The sequence below is a fragment of the Triturus cristatus genome, chromosome 3_2, assembly GCF_964204655.1.
Source record: "Triturus cristatus chromosome 3_2, aTriCri1.1, whole genome shotgun sequence".
NCBI classification, from domain to species: domain Eukaryota; kingdom Metazoa; phylum Chordata; class Amphibia; order Caudata; family Salamandridae; genus Triturus; species Triturus cristatus.
The window spans coordinates 92,770,164-92,790,136 of NC_140584.1; the positions used below are offsets into that span (position 1 = coordinate 92,770,164).

At 41.9% G+C, this 19,973-nt stretch overlaps 1 protein-coding gene across 1 annotated transcript in view; it reads left to right on the top strand.

The window, feature by feature from the left end:
* Positions 1–19,973, top strand: part of ADCY5 (adenylate cyclase 5) — a 1,541,762-nt gene that overhangs the window by 1,258,264 nt on the left and 263,525 nt on the right. Inside the window, exons 9-11 of the mRNA XM_085647314.1 lie at positions 7,102–7,124; positions 8,642–8,786; positions 12,473–12,570. Of these exons, the coding sequence (XP_085503440.1) occupies positions 7,102–7,124; positions 8,642–8,786; positions 12,473–12,570 (266 nt within the window). The remainder of the gene's footprint in view (positions 1–7,101; positions 7,125–8,641; positions 8,787–12,472; positions 12,571–19,973) is intronic.

The following is a 19,973-nucleotide window of genomic DNA, read 5'->3' on the forward strand; positions in this document are numbered from 1 at the left end:
AAAACATTTTAAGAATTACTGTTGACCTATTCAAGTGTCAATGTCTGTCAGCATGCTTTACATTATTAGCTGTTCCCCTTTTTTTTACACACATGGCAGGAGAACATAAAGGAAAGAAAGAAAGAAAAAAAAAAGCAAGAAAGAAAGAATATGTTACATTTGAATGCAAACAATTGGTTTGATTTTCACTTTTCTTAAATCATCTTTGGCCTTACGAAGAGTCCGCATCGATTTGCAAACTGATGTGCCTACTGCATTCACTGAGTTCCCGTGCATCAATCACTTCAAGGCCAAGATCATCTTGTGAGACATCCGGTGTTAACATGTTTTGACCTTGGATCATTTGAGGGTTATCATCAGTTTGTTCACGGTTATGTGACTCGCATGAAATGGACACATTTCTGGTAATAGGTCTTTGTAATGCCACTGCAGAGACCATGGATCGATTTACCTGAATAACTTGTAATTGAACTAAGTAATGGAACGGAATGGAATGGAAAGGCGCATCAGTTTTACCCTGTAATGGAGAACTTTTGAAAGGAGCGTCAGTTTTACCCTGTAATGTAGTACCTTTGAAAGAGGCATCAGTTCTGCCCTGTAACGGAGTACTTTTGAAAGAAGCGTCAGTTTTAACCTGTAATGGAGAACTTTTGAAAGGGCATCAGTTTTACCCTGTAATGGAGTACTTTTGAAAGAAGCACCCGTTTTCCTCAGTTAATGGCGTTGTGTGTAGGCATGCATACTCCTTCATTTTTTCTTATTGCTTTTCGGTCAGTTTGGCAATATGCTCAGGATGTCTAGCACGCTGAAGTTGTGGAAGCCTACTCTGTCTGACATGACCACACATTAGCTCCAAAGGCGACTTTCCTGTTAAAATGTGTGGGGTCACTATGTAGCCACGTAAAACTTGATGTAAAGCTTGATGCTTTGAAATACGATTAAGCTTGTTGGTTGTGGCCATACATCTTTAAGCCATGCATTGACTTAAAGCTACAGTGGTGTGATTTTCACTTGATTTTAATGTGTTTAGCGCCTAAATAATGCACAAAGTATTGAACTTCTGCTCTACTGAATGGTGGTTCATTGTCAGATTTGAGATTCTTCAGGCATTCTACATTCGGCAAACACCTCATGCAATGCGGAAAGTGCAGCAGACACAGATGTGGTTGTAAATTGTTGTACTATTGGGAAGTATGGGTATTCACCGATTGCAGCAAGTAAACATCCTGTCTGAGTTCAATGCTTTAAAAACCCTCTGCCACAGTGGTGTCTGGGTGTGCTAACATAACTTCTCAGGTGATTTGCCTCCCTAGTGCTTTGACACACATGGCACGTATCATTCATCCACTAGAGAATCCAGCCCAGGGCACCAGATCTTTTCACTTTCCTTTGTAGTCACTATGCCTCAATGACTTTCATGTGCTAGTTCAACTACTCGTCTCCTTAGTTGCTGCGTTATCACACGTTTGTTCCACTTAAGGGTACACTTCCTATTGATATTGTAAATTCACTCTGCATGCTTATGTGTGCCAGCATTTCATTAATCTTTACCCGTTTCTTAAATGTTATTGTTGTCAATACATGTTGCCATTTACTCATCTTTAATATCTGAATGACTTCCTGCATGGTGCCATTGGTATGAGATTCTTCTTCTTGTTCTTTTCCCGTCAAACTTTTAGGGGCTGTATTACATATATAGGACACATCTTCTATGTTTGCACCACAGCAAACCTTGAAGTTGGTGCACTGTCCGCAACTTGGGACAATGCGCCCTACTACTGATGATCCACTCTCCGCAGGGCAGCCGTGAACTTGGGGCTTGAAGCAGTCGCTCCGTCTTTCGCTGTGTAGTGAGCGACTCCCTGCAGGGGGATATCTGGCTGGTACATGGAGCCTCACCCCCCCCAACCTCCCGCAAGGGGTGCACTGACTGTGCTCGTATCACATTGTGTGCTCCACTTAAAAACATGACAATTCTCGTGTTGGAGCACTTAAGTTTCGAGTTATGGTATGAAACGTTACCAGTGAACAGTCACTCTCAAGACCAAACTAACATTAGAGGCATCTTCAGGAATATCTCTTCACCCATGGTAGTTAACTTGGTTGAATCTGAGCTTATTCCTTCACTTGAAAATATGTGACCAAAGAGTACTAGCTACTTTTTGCCAAACTCACACTTCTTGGCGCTGTTTTGAGATCTGATTACTTCACTCGGTGTACTTATCTGTTAGAACCTCGTCATGTTCTTTTTGTGAGTTCCTAAAAGCAAAGATATCATCACTGCAATTTAGACTGTTTGTATCCTGGAATTATTGTTTTACTAACAATCTCTTGAAATAATCGGCAGCAGATGAAATTCCGAAATGTAGTCTTTTGAGTTGATATTGTCCTACATGTGTTTAGAACACAGTGACGTATTGCGGTTGCCGATCAAGGTCTAGCGGATAATAACCTCTATATTGGTCTAATTCTGTAAATACAAATGCTCCTGTTAGAGAACTTATCATATCTCCTTGTGTGCCTGATCCAGGATGTCTCTCTTAAATGGTATAGTTGGCACCCTCATATATGCACAAACTTTAATCTTGTCTGTTTCTTTCTTTGCTACTGCTAATTTTGAGGGTATTCATAGTGTCAGTCCAGACACTTCTTTTTTAAGTTCTATTTTTTTTGGCTTTCAAGTTCTTCAGCTTTTTCTTCCAAGTGTGTGGCAACTGCTCATTGCTTTAACACAACCTGGTAAACAGTTTCATCAAAATGTCATGTAATTTGTGTATCCTTTAATTTCCCTGGACTCACTTTGAAAATCTCTTTTGAATCAGGTGTTCCGCTGTCAGTTTGAATGTCATTGAAATTAGACTCAGAATTTGCACAGTTAGTGCTTTACAGACAAGGTGCTGGTGTCTCTCCCTTTGCAAAAAGAACAATTGATGGACAGATTTCTGCACAATGTCTAATATTCACCCCAGTATAGAAATCTGGGCCTAAATCCATAGTTTTCTTTTCACCCCAGGCCATTCCAGTTCAGACCCAGCCATATGCAAATCAGTCTTGACACTGCGCCCAATGGGAACAGTCCAGCCTTAACTGCCAGGCCAGGTCCTCCCTGGACTGGGAACAAGCATCCTGAGACCCGTTTCAGGGTTCCACCCCTCATCAGCCAGGCTAGCTGGACTCCAGTTGCATGGAGAGAACAGGACCCACATCTGGGCATACCCATTCCACTCAGGGTAACCAATGCAAAAAGAACAGTTGATGGACAGAATGCTCTACAATGTCAAACATTTACCTCATTAAAGAAATCTGGGCCTAAATCCATCGTTTTTTTGCTCCCCATGCCATTCCAGTTCAGACCTAGCCATATGTAAATCCGTCTTGATCCTATTCCCCATGGGAACAGTCCAGCCTGAACTGCCAAGCCAGGTCCTCCTTGGTCTGGAAACAAGCATCCAGGACCGGTTTTGGGGCCTCATGCCCTTCAGCCAGGCTGGCTTGACTCCAGTGCCATGGAGAGCACGGGACCCACGTCTGGGCATACCCGCCCCACTCGGGGTGACAAATGCAGAAGGAACAATTGATGGACAGAATGCTGCACAATGTCCAACATTCGCCCGAGTCTGTGCCTAAATCCATCGCTTTTTGCTCCCCATGCAATTCCAGTTCAAACCCATCCATATGCAAATCAGTCTTCACCCTGTTTCACATGGGAACAGTCCAGCCCGAACTGCCAGGCCCTCCCTGGTCTGGAAACAAGCATCCGGGACCGGTTTTGGAACATCATTCGTTTTCGGCCAGGCTAGCTTGACTCCAGCGCCATGGAGAGCATGGGACCCACGTGTGGGCATACCCACTCCACTCGGGTTGACAAATGCAGAAAGAACAATTGATAGACAGAATGCTGTACAATGTCAAACATTCATCCCAATACAGAGATCTGGGCCTAAATCAATCGTTTTTTTGCTCCCCATGCCATTCCAATTCAGACCCAGCCATATGCAAATCAGTCTTGATCCTGTTTCCTATTCGAACAGTCCGGCCCGAACTGCCAGGTCAAGTCCTCCCTGGTCTGAAAACAAGCATCCTGGGACCGGTTTCGGGGCATCACCCCATATCAGACAGGCTAGCTTGGCTCCAGTGGCATGGAGAGCATGGGACCCACGTCTGGGCATGCCCCGCGCACTTAGGGCAAGAAAGCAAAAGACACAAAGATGATGGACGGAATGCAGAGAAAATGAAACATTCACCCCCAGTCAACAGATCTGGGTTAAATCAATCATTCTCTTGCTCACCATGCCACCTCAGTTTGGACCCAGCCATATGCAAATCAGTCTTGACCCTGTGCCTCATGGGAACAGTCCAGCCCGAACTATCTGGAGCTGATAGGAAAAAATGCATCGAAAGAGCTACAAACGTCCTTGTGATATTTCTTCAAAAGATGGTGCGTCCACATCCATCTGTCCCTGCTGCCCGACTCAAGTCTACTGTGTGGTCTTCTGAAGAAATATTAAGACGTTTGAAGCTCTTTCTGCACGTTTTTTCCTATCATCTCTAGATAGACAGCAATTCAAGGGGTGGTAAATCCAAGTCACGGATTACTAGAAAAATGAGTTGCCCTCGGATGAGGCCATGCAGGAAAGTTTACCTGTTTTGGATTTTCAAGGTACAAATGGATTATTTTCTAGAACTTTAAGGATCCGTCCACTACTTTTAGCAACACAAGGCCCATACACAGGCTACTCTGAAATATATTCATATTCCTGAAGAAGACACTGGGGGATGTTTTACATTTGCACTCTTTGAATAGGGTTGGAAATGTTGATGTAATGATCAGGCATTCCGTTATAGTACTCCACAAGTCGGTGCTAAATTAGGCTATATGTGTCAGTATATATTCTAAGTCACTATGGATGCCAAATTACGTGTTTTACTTCTATGTGTATTGTGAATGTTAGACGTTTTGATTGTGTTTATTGTAATTATATGGCACATATTTATGTATATGATGGTATATGTTGTCGAGCTGTCTTGTGTTTTTACATACTTGTATATGTAGTGTTCTACACGATACATGACTGTTAATATATTGATCATATTTTGAGTCTATAACATCAGTCTTATTATTTCTTAAGTTTGTATGGTATTCAATGTTGACTGTATACTATTGATCGGTTTTCCTAGTGGTCAGGACAAACAAAAAGCTTTAAAGGAATTTTGCCTTACTCAGCAGAACCAACCATTTGCATATACTGTTCTAGTTTCTCAGGTTCTGTGAGACACTGGACTATCCCATTAATCTTTAATGCCCCTACATTTGGACACTACCATGGATCTCCTGTCTGCTCGAAAGAAGTAGAGGAGCCTCATGATGCGCCTGTGGCTGCTTTGTATCCGAATATCCACAGGCACCAAAACAGCAGAATCCTGTTTACCGTGCTGCCGCTCCCCCATCATACCAACGCAGCAGCCACCAAGGAATAGGTCACCATGCTCAAGAAGGTCAACTCTACCTCCCCAATATTCGAGAAGACACCAGGACCAACAGCATCAATACCCGGGGTACCGGACCCCTTTCAGCAAACAGGGCCTGTTTGTGTCCAATCCGGCCTCCAACATGACGAGTAGCCATCAAGGGACGTCAGCACCCAGAGACCCACCACCTAGAGTGGCCCAGCTGTCCTGATTTTTGCACCCTCAACAAGTGAGACCGACAACCGCAAGAACCTGTGACGCACAAGCACAGCCGACTTAGAGCGCCCCGGCCCAAGCTCTTGTGAACACGCTGTGCTGCCTTGCTCCCAGGACAGCCCCCCATTGAAAGCTCCTAGAATTGTTCCCAAGTCCCCCTCTGCAGCCTGTTTTTAGGTCCCCTCCCTCTCCTTCGGTGTAGCACATAAGGCTACCAACCTGTCCAGCACCTCTGCGCCCATACGCCCCAGGGCAGGTAACCTCTAAATGCTGGTGGTACTTTGGACCTTACCCCCCCTACCACCTTAAGTCCTGTCCTAAGACCCCAGGAAACCTACCGCAAGTACCTGTATACTGTATATGTCTTTTTCTCCTATAGGAAAGCATTGCACTTAAAGACGCATTGAAATGAACATTTCACTTACCTGTGAAATTCAATATTTTAAAAATTACTTGCTTACAAAGTTCTTGGTATCAATATGCATAAAAAATATTCGTTATTTTTCTAAATTGTCTCGGATTTATTCTTTGAGTGTGTGTCTCATTTATGACCTCTGCAAGTACAAAGAATTATTAGCACAACCCTCTGTTCGAACTAAACTGCTCGTCCACGCTACCACAAAAGAGAGCATTTAGTGTTATCATTTTTGTGTCTGTAAACCAATAAGGGGTTCCTGGAATATCTGCACAGCATACCTTGTTTTGGTGCACTATATAGAGAGCCAGCTTCCTACACTGGTGTGTCTTGTGACCCCTGCTGCAGACTTTCATTTCTTATTGATGAGTATGAGTCACTAATATTTCCATATACCTCAATCATTTATCACAAGATAAATTGGAGCCTACGCATATTTTTTGAACAACTCAATTTCACTCTGATGTGGAACACTGATGGCAGTTCCCTAATTTTTAAAATAATAAGTGGTCATATATGCTCTCAGATGGAACTCAGATCTAAAGAAAACTTTCGAGTTGGCAGGATTTTCCATAGTCGTAAATGTCAGAAAGACGTGGGTATTCCCAGTTGTGCGGCATAGGAGACCATTGGGAATGTTGGGAATACCCTCAAATTTGAGACTTGTAAACTACATTTGAAGTATGGATGATTTAGTAAGGGATGGATTTCGCCAGATCAAAAAACTTGTGTTCATTTTTGCCCCTGCACCTAACCCTGTGTTTTGTCTGTCATTATATCTGCTGCTGTAGGAATGTGAGAGACTGGTGTATTCTGTAAATCCACATTTTCTTAAAACTTCAGGCACTCCCTTGGAATTCTCTAAATTAAAAAAAATCTAACTTGAAGGTTACCACATTTAAAAAAAAATAGATAAACCCTAATTATTTTCTTGACGCTCCTGTTTAACAGTCTAGGTTAAATATTAATTCATCTGTTTTTTTTTTTCCTTTTCCTTCAAGGGGTTTGAAGATCCCAAGGATAAGTAAGTAGCATGTATTATTCAACTTTTCATGTTTTTTTTTGGAAACAAAGATTTTTTTATATTTAAGAACTATGCATTACGGTCTAATAGATATCAAAGAGTGTTGTCTTTTTTCAGTTTGCTGGTAATTTAAGTTGATATTTGGAAGACAGACTTTCCTTAGACATAGCGGTACAGCTCACAATCAGGCATCTTTTCTTGGCACTATCAATACATTGGCATAGCAAAATATATGTAGAAATCACAACCACACGACATAGATGGGAGTCATGTTTTAGACTGCCTTTTACCTGATTCTGCACGGTAGTGCCTAAATTATCAGCTCCAGCACCCTGTTTTATTTGGTATTAAGGGATGGACTTTTTTCAGGGAGAAGTTTCACAAGGACTGTGTTCTAAAAGGCCTAAGGAGGCTAAATGACCAAGTTTTATTTTTTTTGTTTCGTGTAGTTTAACAGTGACAGTAAAATAAACTCAAATTAAATACCTGTTTTGTTAGGCCTTCTACTACACTGCAGCATTGCCAACTGAAGGTGTAACCCGATCATCTTTTACAGTGTTAGGGAAGTTTTGCGTTTTTTTATGACTTTGTTTGGATGTACTTACTTTTTTGTGACATGTTTTCTATGGCATTTTTGTCTTTTTAACCAGCATGTTCTGATCTTTTATGTTCTGTCTTTCTTAAATGCAATTATCTTTTGTTAATCATTGTACCTATATAGCATATACGGTCTTGTTGATTGAGCCAGTCTATCAAGGGTGATTTAAGCATGACTCTCTGAAGCCATTTTACCTTTCTGGCTCGGATTGTTTGGGCCTTGTTCCGCCAGAGCTCGGGTCAAGATTGTGACCTCTGTCTCCCTTAACCCAACAGTAATTCCCTGAAATAGCTCAGTCATTTAAAGGCCAAACCAAAATCATTTAACGCGTGGAAACAAAGATTTTAGACTGTGATGTATGCCTTGTAGATAATTTTACCTCTACTGGACAAAATAGTCAGCATAGTTTTCAAGTAGAGAAAATTTTTCAGGGAGATTAAGCTCCAGTGCTTTTAATATTTTTAAGCTACCTCTCATCAGAAGCACACCGAAAAAGTGCTTGATTTGTAACAAAAAAAACAAAAAAAAGTAAGTGCAAGGGCCCTTCTCATGATGCCACCACAGCATGCGCCACCAATTGCCAGAGCCAGTGCCATCGACTCTTACAATTCAGACAATTCCCAGCCACCCAAAGTTTTTTGAGTGGTCTGGGTGGCAGGTATTATTCATTTAATGTGTCTTGAATTATTAAACACTGTTTTTGTACTAATCTAAAAATTAGGCAGACCATGGTCATTAGTGCTCGTGTTGAGAATTAAGGGCCGGTGCCGAGCACCGGAAACCACCATCTCAAATTAAGCACTGCACTGAAAGGCGAAAGTCGGAAACAATTCAAAGAATGCCAAGAGATTTAAAATGCAAAAAGCCTTAATATCCTGCATGTTTTTCTACTTTCATTCCCTTGTAACATTATTTTCAGAAACACGCAGGAAAACATGAACCCAGAAGATGAAGTCGACGAGTTTCTAGGCCGTGCCATTGATGCCAGAAGTATAGATCGGTTAAGGTCTGAACATGTCCGCAAGTTTCTGTTAACATTTCGGGAGCAAGATCTTGAAAAAAAGGTAAAGGGCTTCAGTGGAACACAAGAGCTAATTATGATGGTCAGTCAATGTAGTATCTATAAATTTTGACCAGTGTCTTATGTTCACATAATTGGAGACCACTCAGTTTGTGATTTTTGAGCCCACAACAAGGGTGAAAAGTCATTATCTCATGGTAATACACTCTGGAACAATCATGAATGCTATAGGAACATGGTACTGGGAGCAGCAGGGTTTCAGAAAACTCCTCCTATAGCAATAAAATCTGCTGGCACAGTCCACACCAGCCATTAAAATGCCCTCCCCTTAGTTACAGGCTGGGCCGCAGGGCACTGAGAATGAGGGCATTTGGCGACCGGTGCAGCCCTTGGCAGAAATACTTCATTGCCATTGGCACATTTTACAGATTAACATTGAGAAACAGAAAAGTTTCTCAACTTTAAAGTGAGGGCCTAAAAAGCATAATGGCGCTACTGCCTGGGAGATATTGTTCGTTTTATCCTATTAAGGTCTGGGCTAGCGATGGTTGAGCTGTTTCACAAGCCATATATTTTGCCCCCAAAAAATAAAATCGTAATATAAATAAATGCATAAATATACACTGGGATTTCGGTCAGACCCATTTTTCCTTTTGTTTTTTCAAATTAATTAACATTTTAGCCCTGTCCACCACAGCATAGGTCAGTGGGCCTCTCCAGCTCAGCCATTGGCTGCCTTCGATGTGAGTGACAGCATTGTCATTCAGCTTGTGTGCATGGCCATCTACAAATCACATTTAATGCTGTGGACGGGTTTTCAAAATCTTTTCTAAGCAGTGATGCTTAGAAAAAAGGTCAAAACGCCGACGGGTATTACAGACTCTTTTTTTGTCAAATATACCAGTATAACAGTGTCGCTCTGGCAATGACATTGAGTAAGAAACACAGCCCATACAATTCTTTGTTTTTGGTTGCCTGTTGTTGTCTGCACACTGTATCATCACTATTATTGCATGTTGTTGTGAACATTGTGGACACTGTTCATTGCACCTTCCTAATACTCTACACGTTCTTAAAATATTGAATACCTGAAAAATATGAAATACAAGTCCTCCAAATGTTAGGCTAGTTTCCCCTTTTCCCTTTTCTTTTTGACCAGTCATTGTGTAATTGAGAAAACAGCTAAAAGAAAAGTTATCTTTTATAAATGAGTCTCAGGCAAGCCATAGTTTCCATAAAAATGTGTGTATACCCAGGTTCCCTTTGGGCAGTTTGGGTTGTGCTTGTACCTCTTCTATATGTCCCATGTATCCAAGATGAGACAAAAAAAGGGCGCATTTGTGGAAGAACCAGTTTACAGTGTGAGGCTGGGATTTAGGCGGACCCTGGCTTGAGACTATCTTGCACTGCTATGTAGAAGTTGTCCCTAGCAGTCTTTCCACTTTAGAAGTGGCATGGAGGAAAATATTCAGTAGTATCCAGTAACCTGAAAAGTTTGTATTTAGGTGATTTTTGACCTCTTGAAGTTGCAAGACCTTAGTGGGCACGATTTATTAGTTTCTCCCACTCTGATATATTTGCTGCATGGATTAAAATTTCAGCAGTGCATCCTACAGAATGAGTCTCTATATGTTGAGCCATGTTGACCCTCAGTTCATAACGTTACATCGCTGGTAGATTTTCGGCTCCAAAAAAAGAGACTATTTGTAAACATAGAGACAGAGGTTCAAAGACCTCAAGCTGCCTTAACCAACAGCTTGAGTATGACCCTGAATCAAAAAACATCTGTTGACTTATCCCTCTGGATGATTTTGGCTCTAGGTAAGGGACTAACTGTTATTGTACACTGTCAGCAAGAAAAAGTAGCAAAAATACCCTCAGTGGCTGCAGATTTAAATTGTTCCTGTGCAGAATTGTTAGTTTCAAAAGAGAGAGTGTCAATGTGTTTTTAAATGTAGCATATTCAGCCTTGTGGCGCACACTGTCTTGCCTTGATCTATTTGAGGATTTTGCCTTTCATCTGAGAGGCTGTAGAAAGTCTAAAGGGCAAACTGTTGACCAGGATTAAACACTAGGCTTTACTCAACCTACGCTCCACTGTGATTTGTCTGAAACAACACCTAGGACATTGTCCCCCTTGTCCCCCAGGGTAACATTAGGTTTTACTTTCTCATTATTTAATGTGAGTGAAATTCTTGGTTCCTGATCCCCTTAACCAGTTTTTATTGTTTTAGTGGTGTTTTACTTGTTAACATGTTCTTTTTTACTAAATTTGTAATTTTAGTACTTGATTTCTTGACTTTAATGTTGTTTTTGTGCTGCCTAAATACTTTCATCACATGTTTCTCCAAAAGAAACCTCTTTCTTTGAGCCATAGCTACATTATGGAAGTATTGAATGTCCCATTGAGACCTGTGCTTTAACTTCCTATTACATGAGTTACCTAGCATTGTATAAGTTGTCCCCATAGTTTGTCCTTATTCTTAGAAAGGTGAAATATACAATAGTGTAAGAGTGTCCCTGTGTACAATTTTCCACCTACTCAAAATTCCACTTCTCTCAATTTTATGCACTTGAAAAACCTTGGAACACTGCAACTGCCATAGTGCTCCAAGTGCACCTCAAAAATGTTCTGCATACCACAAAAGGTATGAAATCCCTCCAAAAGAAGGAGGAATTCTTTGGACACTTATTTTGACTTTTGTCTCTTCAACTTTTATGAACTGGGCCATGCGCAAGAAGCAGCCATTCACACCATTGTATTAAAGTCCCCGACAATGACTAGGTCATCATGATTGTCAAAATCCCCCCTGTGGGACATGAATTGCTTCAGGGTACTAGTCCCTCTTGCTCCCCTGGTCCCACAATTGCAAATGTTATACATGTAGGTTGATCATCCATCCTTGTTCGTGAGGGCAATGCACAAGATATCTGGGGAGTTCAGATTAAGTAAAGATAAGCCCATGAACAATGACAACCTTACCCATATAATAAGACCACCCGAAGGGCGACCTTTCCCAGCGTGTCAGTCGGGAATAGAATAATTCAGATAACCTGCCCTGTGGACAGGTTCCAGACACACGTCTCCTGTAATAGATATCGAAACGATCCATGAAACTACAGAGTCCGGGTCTCATAGCTTCAGGTTTAGACCTTCAACAGTCCAGGATATAAAACTAATACTTTTGTGAGTTGTTATTGATTTCTGGGCTGGCCATTAAAGGGGGAAACGTTTTCTAGGGCAGGTGTAATGCAGCCCCCACCCTCTTGCCCCCGCAGGGATATCTTTGACCGATTGGTGTTACCCAGGCCTTACTATATGTAGTGGAGGAGGGCCTGGGATTCTGTTAATCGACCATCGAAGTTCTCAGTTGATCTCTATCAGACGAGAAGAAATGCAAGGCAAAGGGGTTTGGGCTTAATGGTTTTAGTTTAAGCCATTCACACCAGTCTGTTTGCAGCAATACTGCAACTTATCAGTACATGTGAACCACCATCCGAACAGTTCATCCCATTATACATCTTTCTGGAAACATTTTTTTATCTGACCCTGCAAAATGCAAAATGTTTCCATTTGTCACAAGGAAAAATATGCTCTTTTGATACTGGGGGCTTGTGCCCTCACATCTTAGGGAGATGTTGGTTTTTAGTTTATAATCTTGGAGCATCAAAGATTTTTGAACTGTGAATATGTACCCTAATATTTGTTATCCTTTTTTCCCTGCACAGTACTCTAAGCAAGTGGACGACCGCTTTGGCGCTTATGTGGCGTGTGCCTCACTTGTCTTCCTCTTCATTTGCTGTGTACAGATCACCATTGTGCCACAGTGAGTACCCGATTTTCTGTGGACTATTTTGCATCCTGTTTTACAAATGAGAAACCATAACATTTAATCTATTTTAGTACCAGGCATGAACAGAATGGACAAGTCAAATATATTCGGTTGTGTTAGTGAAAAGTCTAATGGCTCAATATTGATGATGGGGAGTGAAAGTTAGACGCAAATTCTCTGCATTGTGGTTGAGGAGTGTGCCACCCTGCTGGCTCTGCTAAATACACCTAGAAATTCCTTGGGCTTCTTAATGCAACCATGACACAAAAAACAAATGGAATCACAGATTAAATATGACAAATTTTACAGAAATCATAAATAGATCCTTCTAAATGGAAAGCTGAAATACAAGGGACATGCCCGGCACACCCAGGGAAGGCAACGATATCCTTTAAACATGAAATTAATCTAGGGCAATTCATGTATATTTGTAAGGTTCATATACCTCTTTACGATCATGCATCAGTAAAAAGTGCATGCGTGTTAGAAAAAAATTTGTTGCAAATTTCTGCAGTATTATTAACGCTGTTGGCATTACTAGTAATGAATTTACAGTGTACCAACAAACAGATCATTTGTATTCAATCTATCCCTAAGAACTGCATTCACGTATTTATTATAAATGCACGAAAAGGAGAACACAAAGAAATGGCAGTTCCTTGCTCTTATAAACATCCAACAAATATATTGTTAAAATGCATTTTGTATTAAAAATTAGAAATGTGCATAATTCTACAAGCAAAAACACATTTTAGCACAGATACATCTTTTTTATCTACCATAACATTGTTCAAAAGAGACCCTTGTCGTTGTATTCTGTTTAATACATTTGTATTGTATTTGTGTGTAAAAAGTGTATTAAACTTTTCAACTAATATTGAGTTGGCCGAGCTCCTTTATATTACATGTGAAGTTCTCTAGTTTCTGCCAATACGGGCATTTACTAAACAAGCTACAAAAAGAATATTTGTGATATGTCTGATTTGGATGCATGTTGATAGCTGAAATTCTGTAGTTTAAGCTCCCATTTCCTTCACATGTTATGACTAGCCTTTGAGACAGCTTTGTACAAATTCGCACATAGAGGAGATTTTCATCAGCAGACATAATCAATTGGTCTATTTAATTGTCATTCACATTTATCTTTAAATTCACCTATTTTGCATGAACTTCAGGTGCCCAGTTATATGGTGAGTTATTTCCCTTCTCCTATTTGTCTCACCTGAGACAGCGCCTGCACTATAGTTTGCAAGACATTTTGTATACTAAAAGGGGCTTGGAGCCCTCCCATTGTGTACTATTTGTTGGCTTCATTGTTACTCTTACTTGCTGACTCCTAATTGGCCAGCATGTGCTGGTTTTACTTCCCCTTCTTTTATTTGGAGCAATGACCAGATACTGATTGCTTCATTTTAATTATTGTCCTTCCCTTGCTCGGGCTGTGACTGAGGTACTACTTGTCTCTTTTTTCCCCTGTTGTCTTTGTCCATGTTGCTTCTTTCCTCCCACACTCTGTTGACTGTGCTGCTTCTTGTTTCTCCCCATTGTGTGTGTTGCTTCTTCCCTCCTACCCCCTTGTCCATGTTGCTCCTTCCCTCCCACCCATGTTGTCTGTGTTGCTTCCTAGTTGTCTGTGTTGCTTCTTACCGCCAAGACCCATTGTTGTCTGTGTTGCTTCTTCTCTCCCACCTCTGTTGTCGGTATTGCTTCTTCCCTCCCACCCCTGTTGTTCATATTGCTTATTGTCTCCTTTCCTCCCATTGTCTGTGTTGCTTTTTAACTTCCACCTCGTTATCTGTGTTGCTTCTTTCCACCCACCCCGGTTTTCTGTGTTGCGTCTTCCCTTCCACCTCCATTGTCAGTGTTGATTTTACCTCCCACCCCGTTGTCCATTTTGCTTCTTCCCTCCCACCCCATTGTCCTGTTCCTTCTTCCCTCTCATCCCCACATTGTTTGTGTTGCTCTCCCCTCCCACCCAACTGTTTGTCTATGTTGCTTCTTAGTTGTCCGTGTTGCTTCTACCCTCCCGCCCCACTTTGTCCGTATTGCACCTTTACTCCCACCTCTACTTGGTCCGTGTTGTATCTTACCTCCCACCCCCTTTGTCCATTTTGCATCTTCCCTCCCAACTCATTTTGTCCCTTTTTTTTAGTTCTCTATTTGATTTGATACCAAAATAATATCCATACCCAACCCCCAATCCTCAAACATACATTTTCCCTTGAGATATCAAATTCATACAATTCTTAATTTTGGAGAACAAAATGAATGCAGAGAAAGAAAAAAAAGAGATAACACATATCCTTCATTGTGGTCAAATCCACAATAGGCAGCCCCACTTTATCAACTCATCTAGGTATCCTCCCCAGGCCCAGTGACATTTTGTAATTCCCAGTTGCTAAATGGAAGCCAAGTTTTATACATCTTTTCCCAAGCCTTCAAGTTCTTGCATGAATAGCTAGCCCTTTCAAGATGATAAATCGATATTAGGTGTGCAAACCATTGATGAAACACAGTGGGCAAGGGTCAAGCCAGGCAGAAATCAAACTGATCCGGTAGACAGTCATAGATATAAACATGAAGGGTTCAACATTGGATAAAGCTAATTCATCATGGACCCCTAGAAGATTCCACCTAGGGGACAGAATGACATTTATCTCTAGCTTATTAACCAGAAAATCATTAATCCTGTATTTAAGACCATCTAGCGCTGGACAAGTTGCCAACAGGTGGACAAGGTCCGCCCCATATTCTCTACATCTGGGGCAGTTTGTCTCTGAGGTACTCCCCCATCTAACTATCTTCCAAGGAGTTATATAAAGATTAAAACAGGTCTTGAAATGTTGGGCCTGTAGTCTAGCAGAAATTAAAAAAATATCTGGTACCCATCAGTGACCTTGCCAGGTCACTGGGTTGGGAATTGATCTTGTCCACCCCTTTCTGAGAATGTTTAGCCATATCATCCAGAATTATGTTATTTAAATAACTATAGATGGCCCCTATCTGGGTTTCATCAGCCAGAATCAATTCAACCAAGTCTACTTTGTTAAAGCTCCCAATCCACCCCCCTTCTTCCATAGAAAGTTCCTAATTTGCAGATACTTGAAAAAATCCCTATGGTGAAGCTTGAATTCTAGACAAATCATCTCAAAAGACTCAATCGCAAAAAAATCTCCAAGAGTACATATTCTATGTGATCCCATCTTCTATAAATATCATAAAAGATATAAGGTAGCATTAGATTATCCAGTATAGGGGTGTAGTAGTTAAATCTCCCCAGGCCAACTTTTTTACTAATTTTACCCCAAATACGAAAGGCCGCCATAAGAACTTTAAAGTGGACTTTTTTTATAATAACAAAAATTAATTTGCCGGACGAGACAGTCTCTCGCCTTATCCCCTATAAGAAGTTCATATATGGAGGGGTCGACTCATCTTGTCCAGGAGAAACACCCATTTTCCCTATGAGGGCTGCCAGCTGCTGAAGTCCAACAGCTCAATAATACAATTTGAGGTTAGGGACTGCTAGACCTCTGTTATCTTTAGATAATGTCATAAACCTGAGCGCATGGCGAGGGTTCGCATACTCACAGAGGAACTTCGTCAGCATCCCTTCAAGAATTTGGAACCAGTTACTACTAGCCTCCAGCGGGATAGCACGAAAGAGATAAAGAATTTTGGGGCGAAAGATAATCTTGATTAGATTACTCCTTCCAATCAGGTAAAGCTTTAAGTTATGCAACACAAAAGGATAATGGCCGGAATGTTGAACATTGTCAAACATTCACCCCCCAGTCACAGATCTGGGTTTAATCCATCGTTTTTTTGCTCACCACACCACCCCAGTTCAGACATAGCCATATGCAAATCAGTCTTGACCATGTGCCTCATGGGAACAGTTCAGACCGAACTGCCAGGCCATGTCTTTCTTGGACAGGAATCAAGCATCCTAGGACCGGTTTCGGGCTTTCAGCCCTCATCAGCCAGGATAGCTTGAATCCAGTGGCGTAGTGAGCATGGGACCCACGTCTGGGCATGCCCTTCTCACTTAGGGTTATGGACGGAATGTTGAACATTGTCAAACATTCACCCCCAGTCACAGATCTGGGTTTAATCCATCGTTTTTTTGGTCACCACGCCACCCCAGTTCAGACATAGCCATATGGTTGGCGTGGTGAGCAAAATAACGATGGATTAAGCCCAGATCTGTGACTGGGGGTGAATGTTTTGCCAATGTGCAACATTCCGTCCATCATCTTGTGTGTTTTGCTGTTCGCCCTATGTGGGAAGGGTATGCCCAGACGTGTGTCCCGTGCTCACTACGCCACTGGAGTCAAGCTATCCTGGCTGAAGAGGGGTGAAATCGTGAAACCGGTCCTAGGATGCTTGATTCCGGTCCAGGGAAGACATGGCTTGGCAGTTCGGGCTGGACTGTTCCCATGAGGCACAGGGTCAAGACTGATTTGCATATGGCCATGTCTGAACTGGGGTGGCGTGGTGAGCAAAATAACGATGGATTAAACTCAGATCTGTGACTGGGGGGGAATGTTTTGCCAATGTGCAACATTCCGTCCATCATCTTGTCTGTTAAGCTTTAAGTTATTCCATCTTCCAAAATCTAGTTTAGCCTTCTGAATCACAGGAGTAAGATTGGCCTCCGCAATATTTCTGACATCGGAGCGAATAATAACTCCGAGGTAAGTTGCCTCTTTCGTGATCCGATCATCCTTAAGGAGTTCCTCTTTATTGATAATAACTTGGGTTTTGTCCCTGTTCAATAGATATCTTGAAAACTGTCCGAATCTCTTAGCCTCCTTTTCATACGGAGCAGAAGTGTCGATGGTCAGATCGTCGGCGTAAGCTAAGATCTTCGTCTCCCTCCCAGGTAGTATGATCAGCTGAATTGCCCTATTGCGTTGAATTTGTCAGAACAAGGGGTCAATATAGAGTGCAAATAATAGGGGGGAGCAGGGACACCCTTGCCTAGTACCCCGTTCAATGACCACCTCATTGAAGTTGTCTCCCATGAGGGCGATTCTGGCTCTAGGCAGATGGTAAAGGGCTTTCACCACATTGATGAGCCCCTGGCCGATTCCCTTATAGGACATTACGGTATAAGGAAACAGCCAGGAGACCCTATCAAATGCCTTTTCGGCTCCAACAGGATAATAGCATTGGGATCTTCAGAAACACCCGCTGCATCAAAGAGGGTGATTACCCGACGCATGTGGTCGGTGGTGCACCTGCCTGGGATGAAGCCATGCTGCACCGGAGAATTAATCTGGCTGATAACTATAGATAAACAGGTGGCCAGGATCTGAGCATAAATCTTTGAATCACAGTTAATATATGTGATAAAACGATAAGAGCCTAGCTCCATAGGGGGTTTGTTTTTCTTTAGAAACACCATTATTTTAGCCAGTGACCAGCTAGCATGTGGGGTAAGCCCACGTTGAATCTCCTGGAATAGTTCAGTCAGGAACCCTTTCAAGGCCACAGAAAATAATTTATGAAATTCCGCATGTATAAAGTCCAGGCCTGAAGCCTTTCCCACTTTTAAGCTATCAATGGCTATGCATATCTCATCAGTCGCAATAGGCATATGTAGGGCCTCTCTATCCTCTTCTAAGAGGGTTTCCTCCCTAAGTTCAAAAAGATAATTGCCCATATCTGCAAAATCCTCTTTAGCCTCCTTTGAGTAAAGGTGTTGGTAGAATTGCTGAAAGTCCCACTCTAATCCCAGTCTGATCAAACCTAATACCAGAGAGGGGATCCCTGATCTCCATGATCTGGCCTCTGGCAATAGACTGCCTGGATTTAAATACTAGCTGTTGATCTCTCTTTTCATTAAATTCATTTGCCTATTCCCTCCATACCAGATAATTGTCCACCGCCTTCTTTGTGGAGATCTCAATGATCCTAGCCCTGGCTGTCACTATGTTTAACAGAGCTACATCGGAGCGATTCCCAAGGAAAATCGCCTCAACTTGTTTAATTTCTGCATTAGTAAGGCCTGTTTATAATTGCTCAGTTAGTGCTTTTTCATTTTTTTGATGTTCAAAACTATACTTTGCTGTTCCCCTCTTAGGCAGGCATTAAACATAACCCAAACAGTGCCGATTGGGGCACTGCAGAGGTTATCAAGCATGTACTAAGGAATCCGATTCACATACTGTGGATCTAAAAGTAAGGCCCGCTCAAAAGATCATGTGTAATTCGTTTGTGGGGGTTGAGACATTCTCATTTCCAGCACAGGAGGATTATGGTCAGACATGGCCCATGGAAATTTAGAGATACTGCAGTCTCTCAGTAACCCCTTGGAGACAAAAAGAAATAATCTAATCATACATGGACCTTATGAGGTGCAGAAAAATAGTATAACCAGGGTCTGACTTCATAGTGTCTTCCCAGATGTCAAATAAACCGTGAGAATATTGAAGATCACAAAGAGCTCTAAACACTTTGGGTTTCCTCCCAGAATATTTCCTACCCCCTTGTGCAAGACAGATTAATGTTGAAGTTGCCGCACATTTTCAAGGGTAGAGGCCAAGAGACCAGCTTGCTATTAAGCCGTTGGAACAATGCAGGTCATCCAGCACCGGATCGTATACCGAACATATCATAAAGCAACTAGAGCTGGAGCTATACTCTGCAATGCCCAGCGACCAAAATGATCTGAGAGAGACCGGGGGAAATTAACCAACTCCTTTTCTGGACAGAATGGCTACTCCCTTGGTATGGGTTCCCTGCATTGTAGAACAGGCCAACTGATACCCAAGGCCTTCAAGAACATGTCTACGAGAGCTCTCAATATGGGTCACTTGTACGCACATTATATCAGCTTTCAAGATCTTAAAATCAATGACAATCCTTTGCCGCTTCCGGTAATCATTGAGCCCACAAATATTCACAGAAGCGATGCAAACTTTAGTTATTTAAAAGAAGTGGGGAACAAAGAACAGAAAAAAGCAAACTGCAAGGTATAGGTTTGAACAAAATCTATTACTGACGAATAGAATTTAAATCCTGCAATACTGATTTCACAAATGCAACAAAGTCTGTTTGGTTCCCCATTCCACCCAAACACCCCCTCCACCCCCTGTCCCCCCTCCCTCACCCAACAGTCCTGCCCCCCCCATCCACCAACCCTGAACACCCAACTGGAGCAGTAGGTCATCAAGGACCCCAATGCTGTCTCCTGCAAAAAAAGCCCGACCCGCCCGTCAGGCACCAGGCAGAGAAATCAGACCTAAAGAGGGGAAGAGGAGAACCGGGCAAGAAAAAGAAAGGAAAAAACAGCATCTCATCGGGGACAAAATGAGAAGAAGAAAAAAAAGCCCTAAAATCAAAAGATTTTGACCGGTATATTCCCTGAAAGAAATCCAATACTCGGTAGA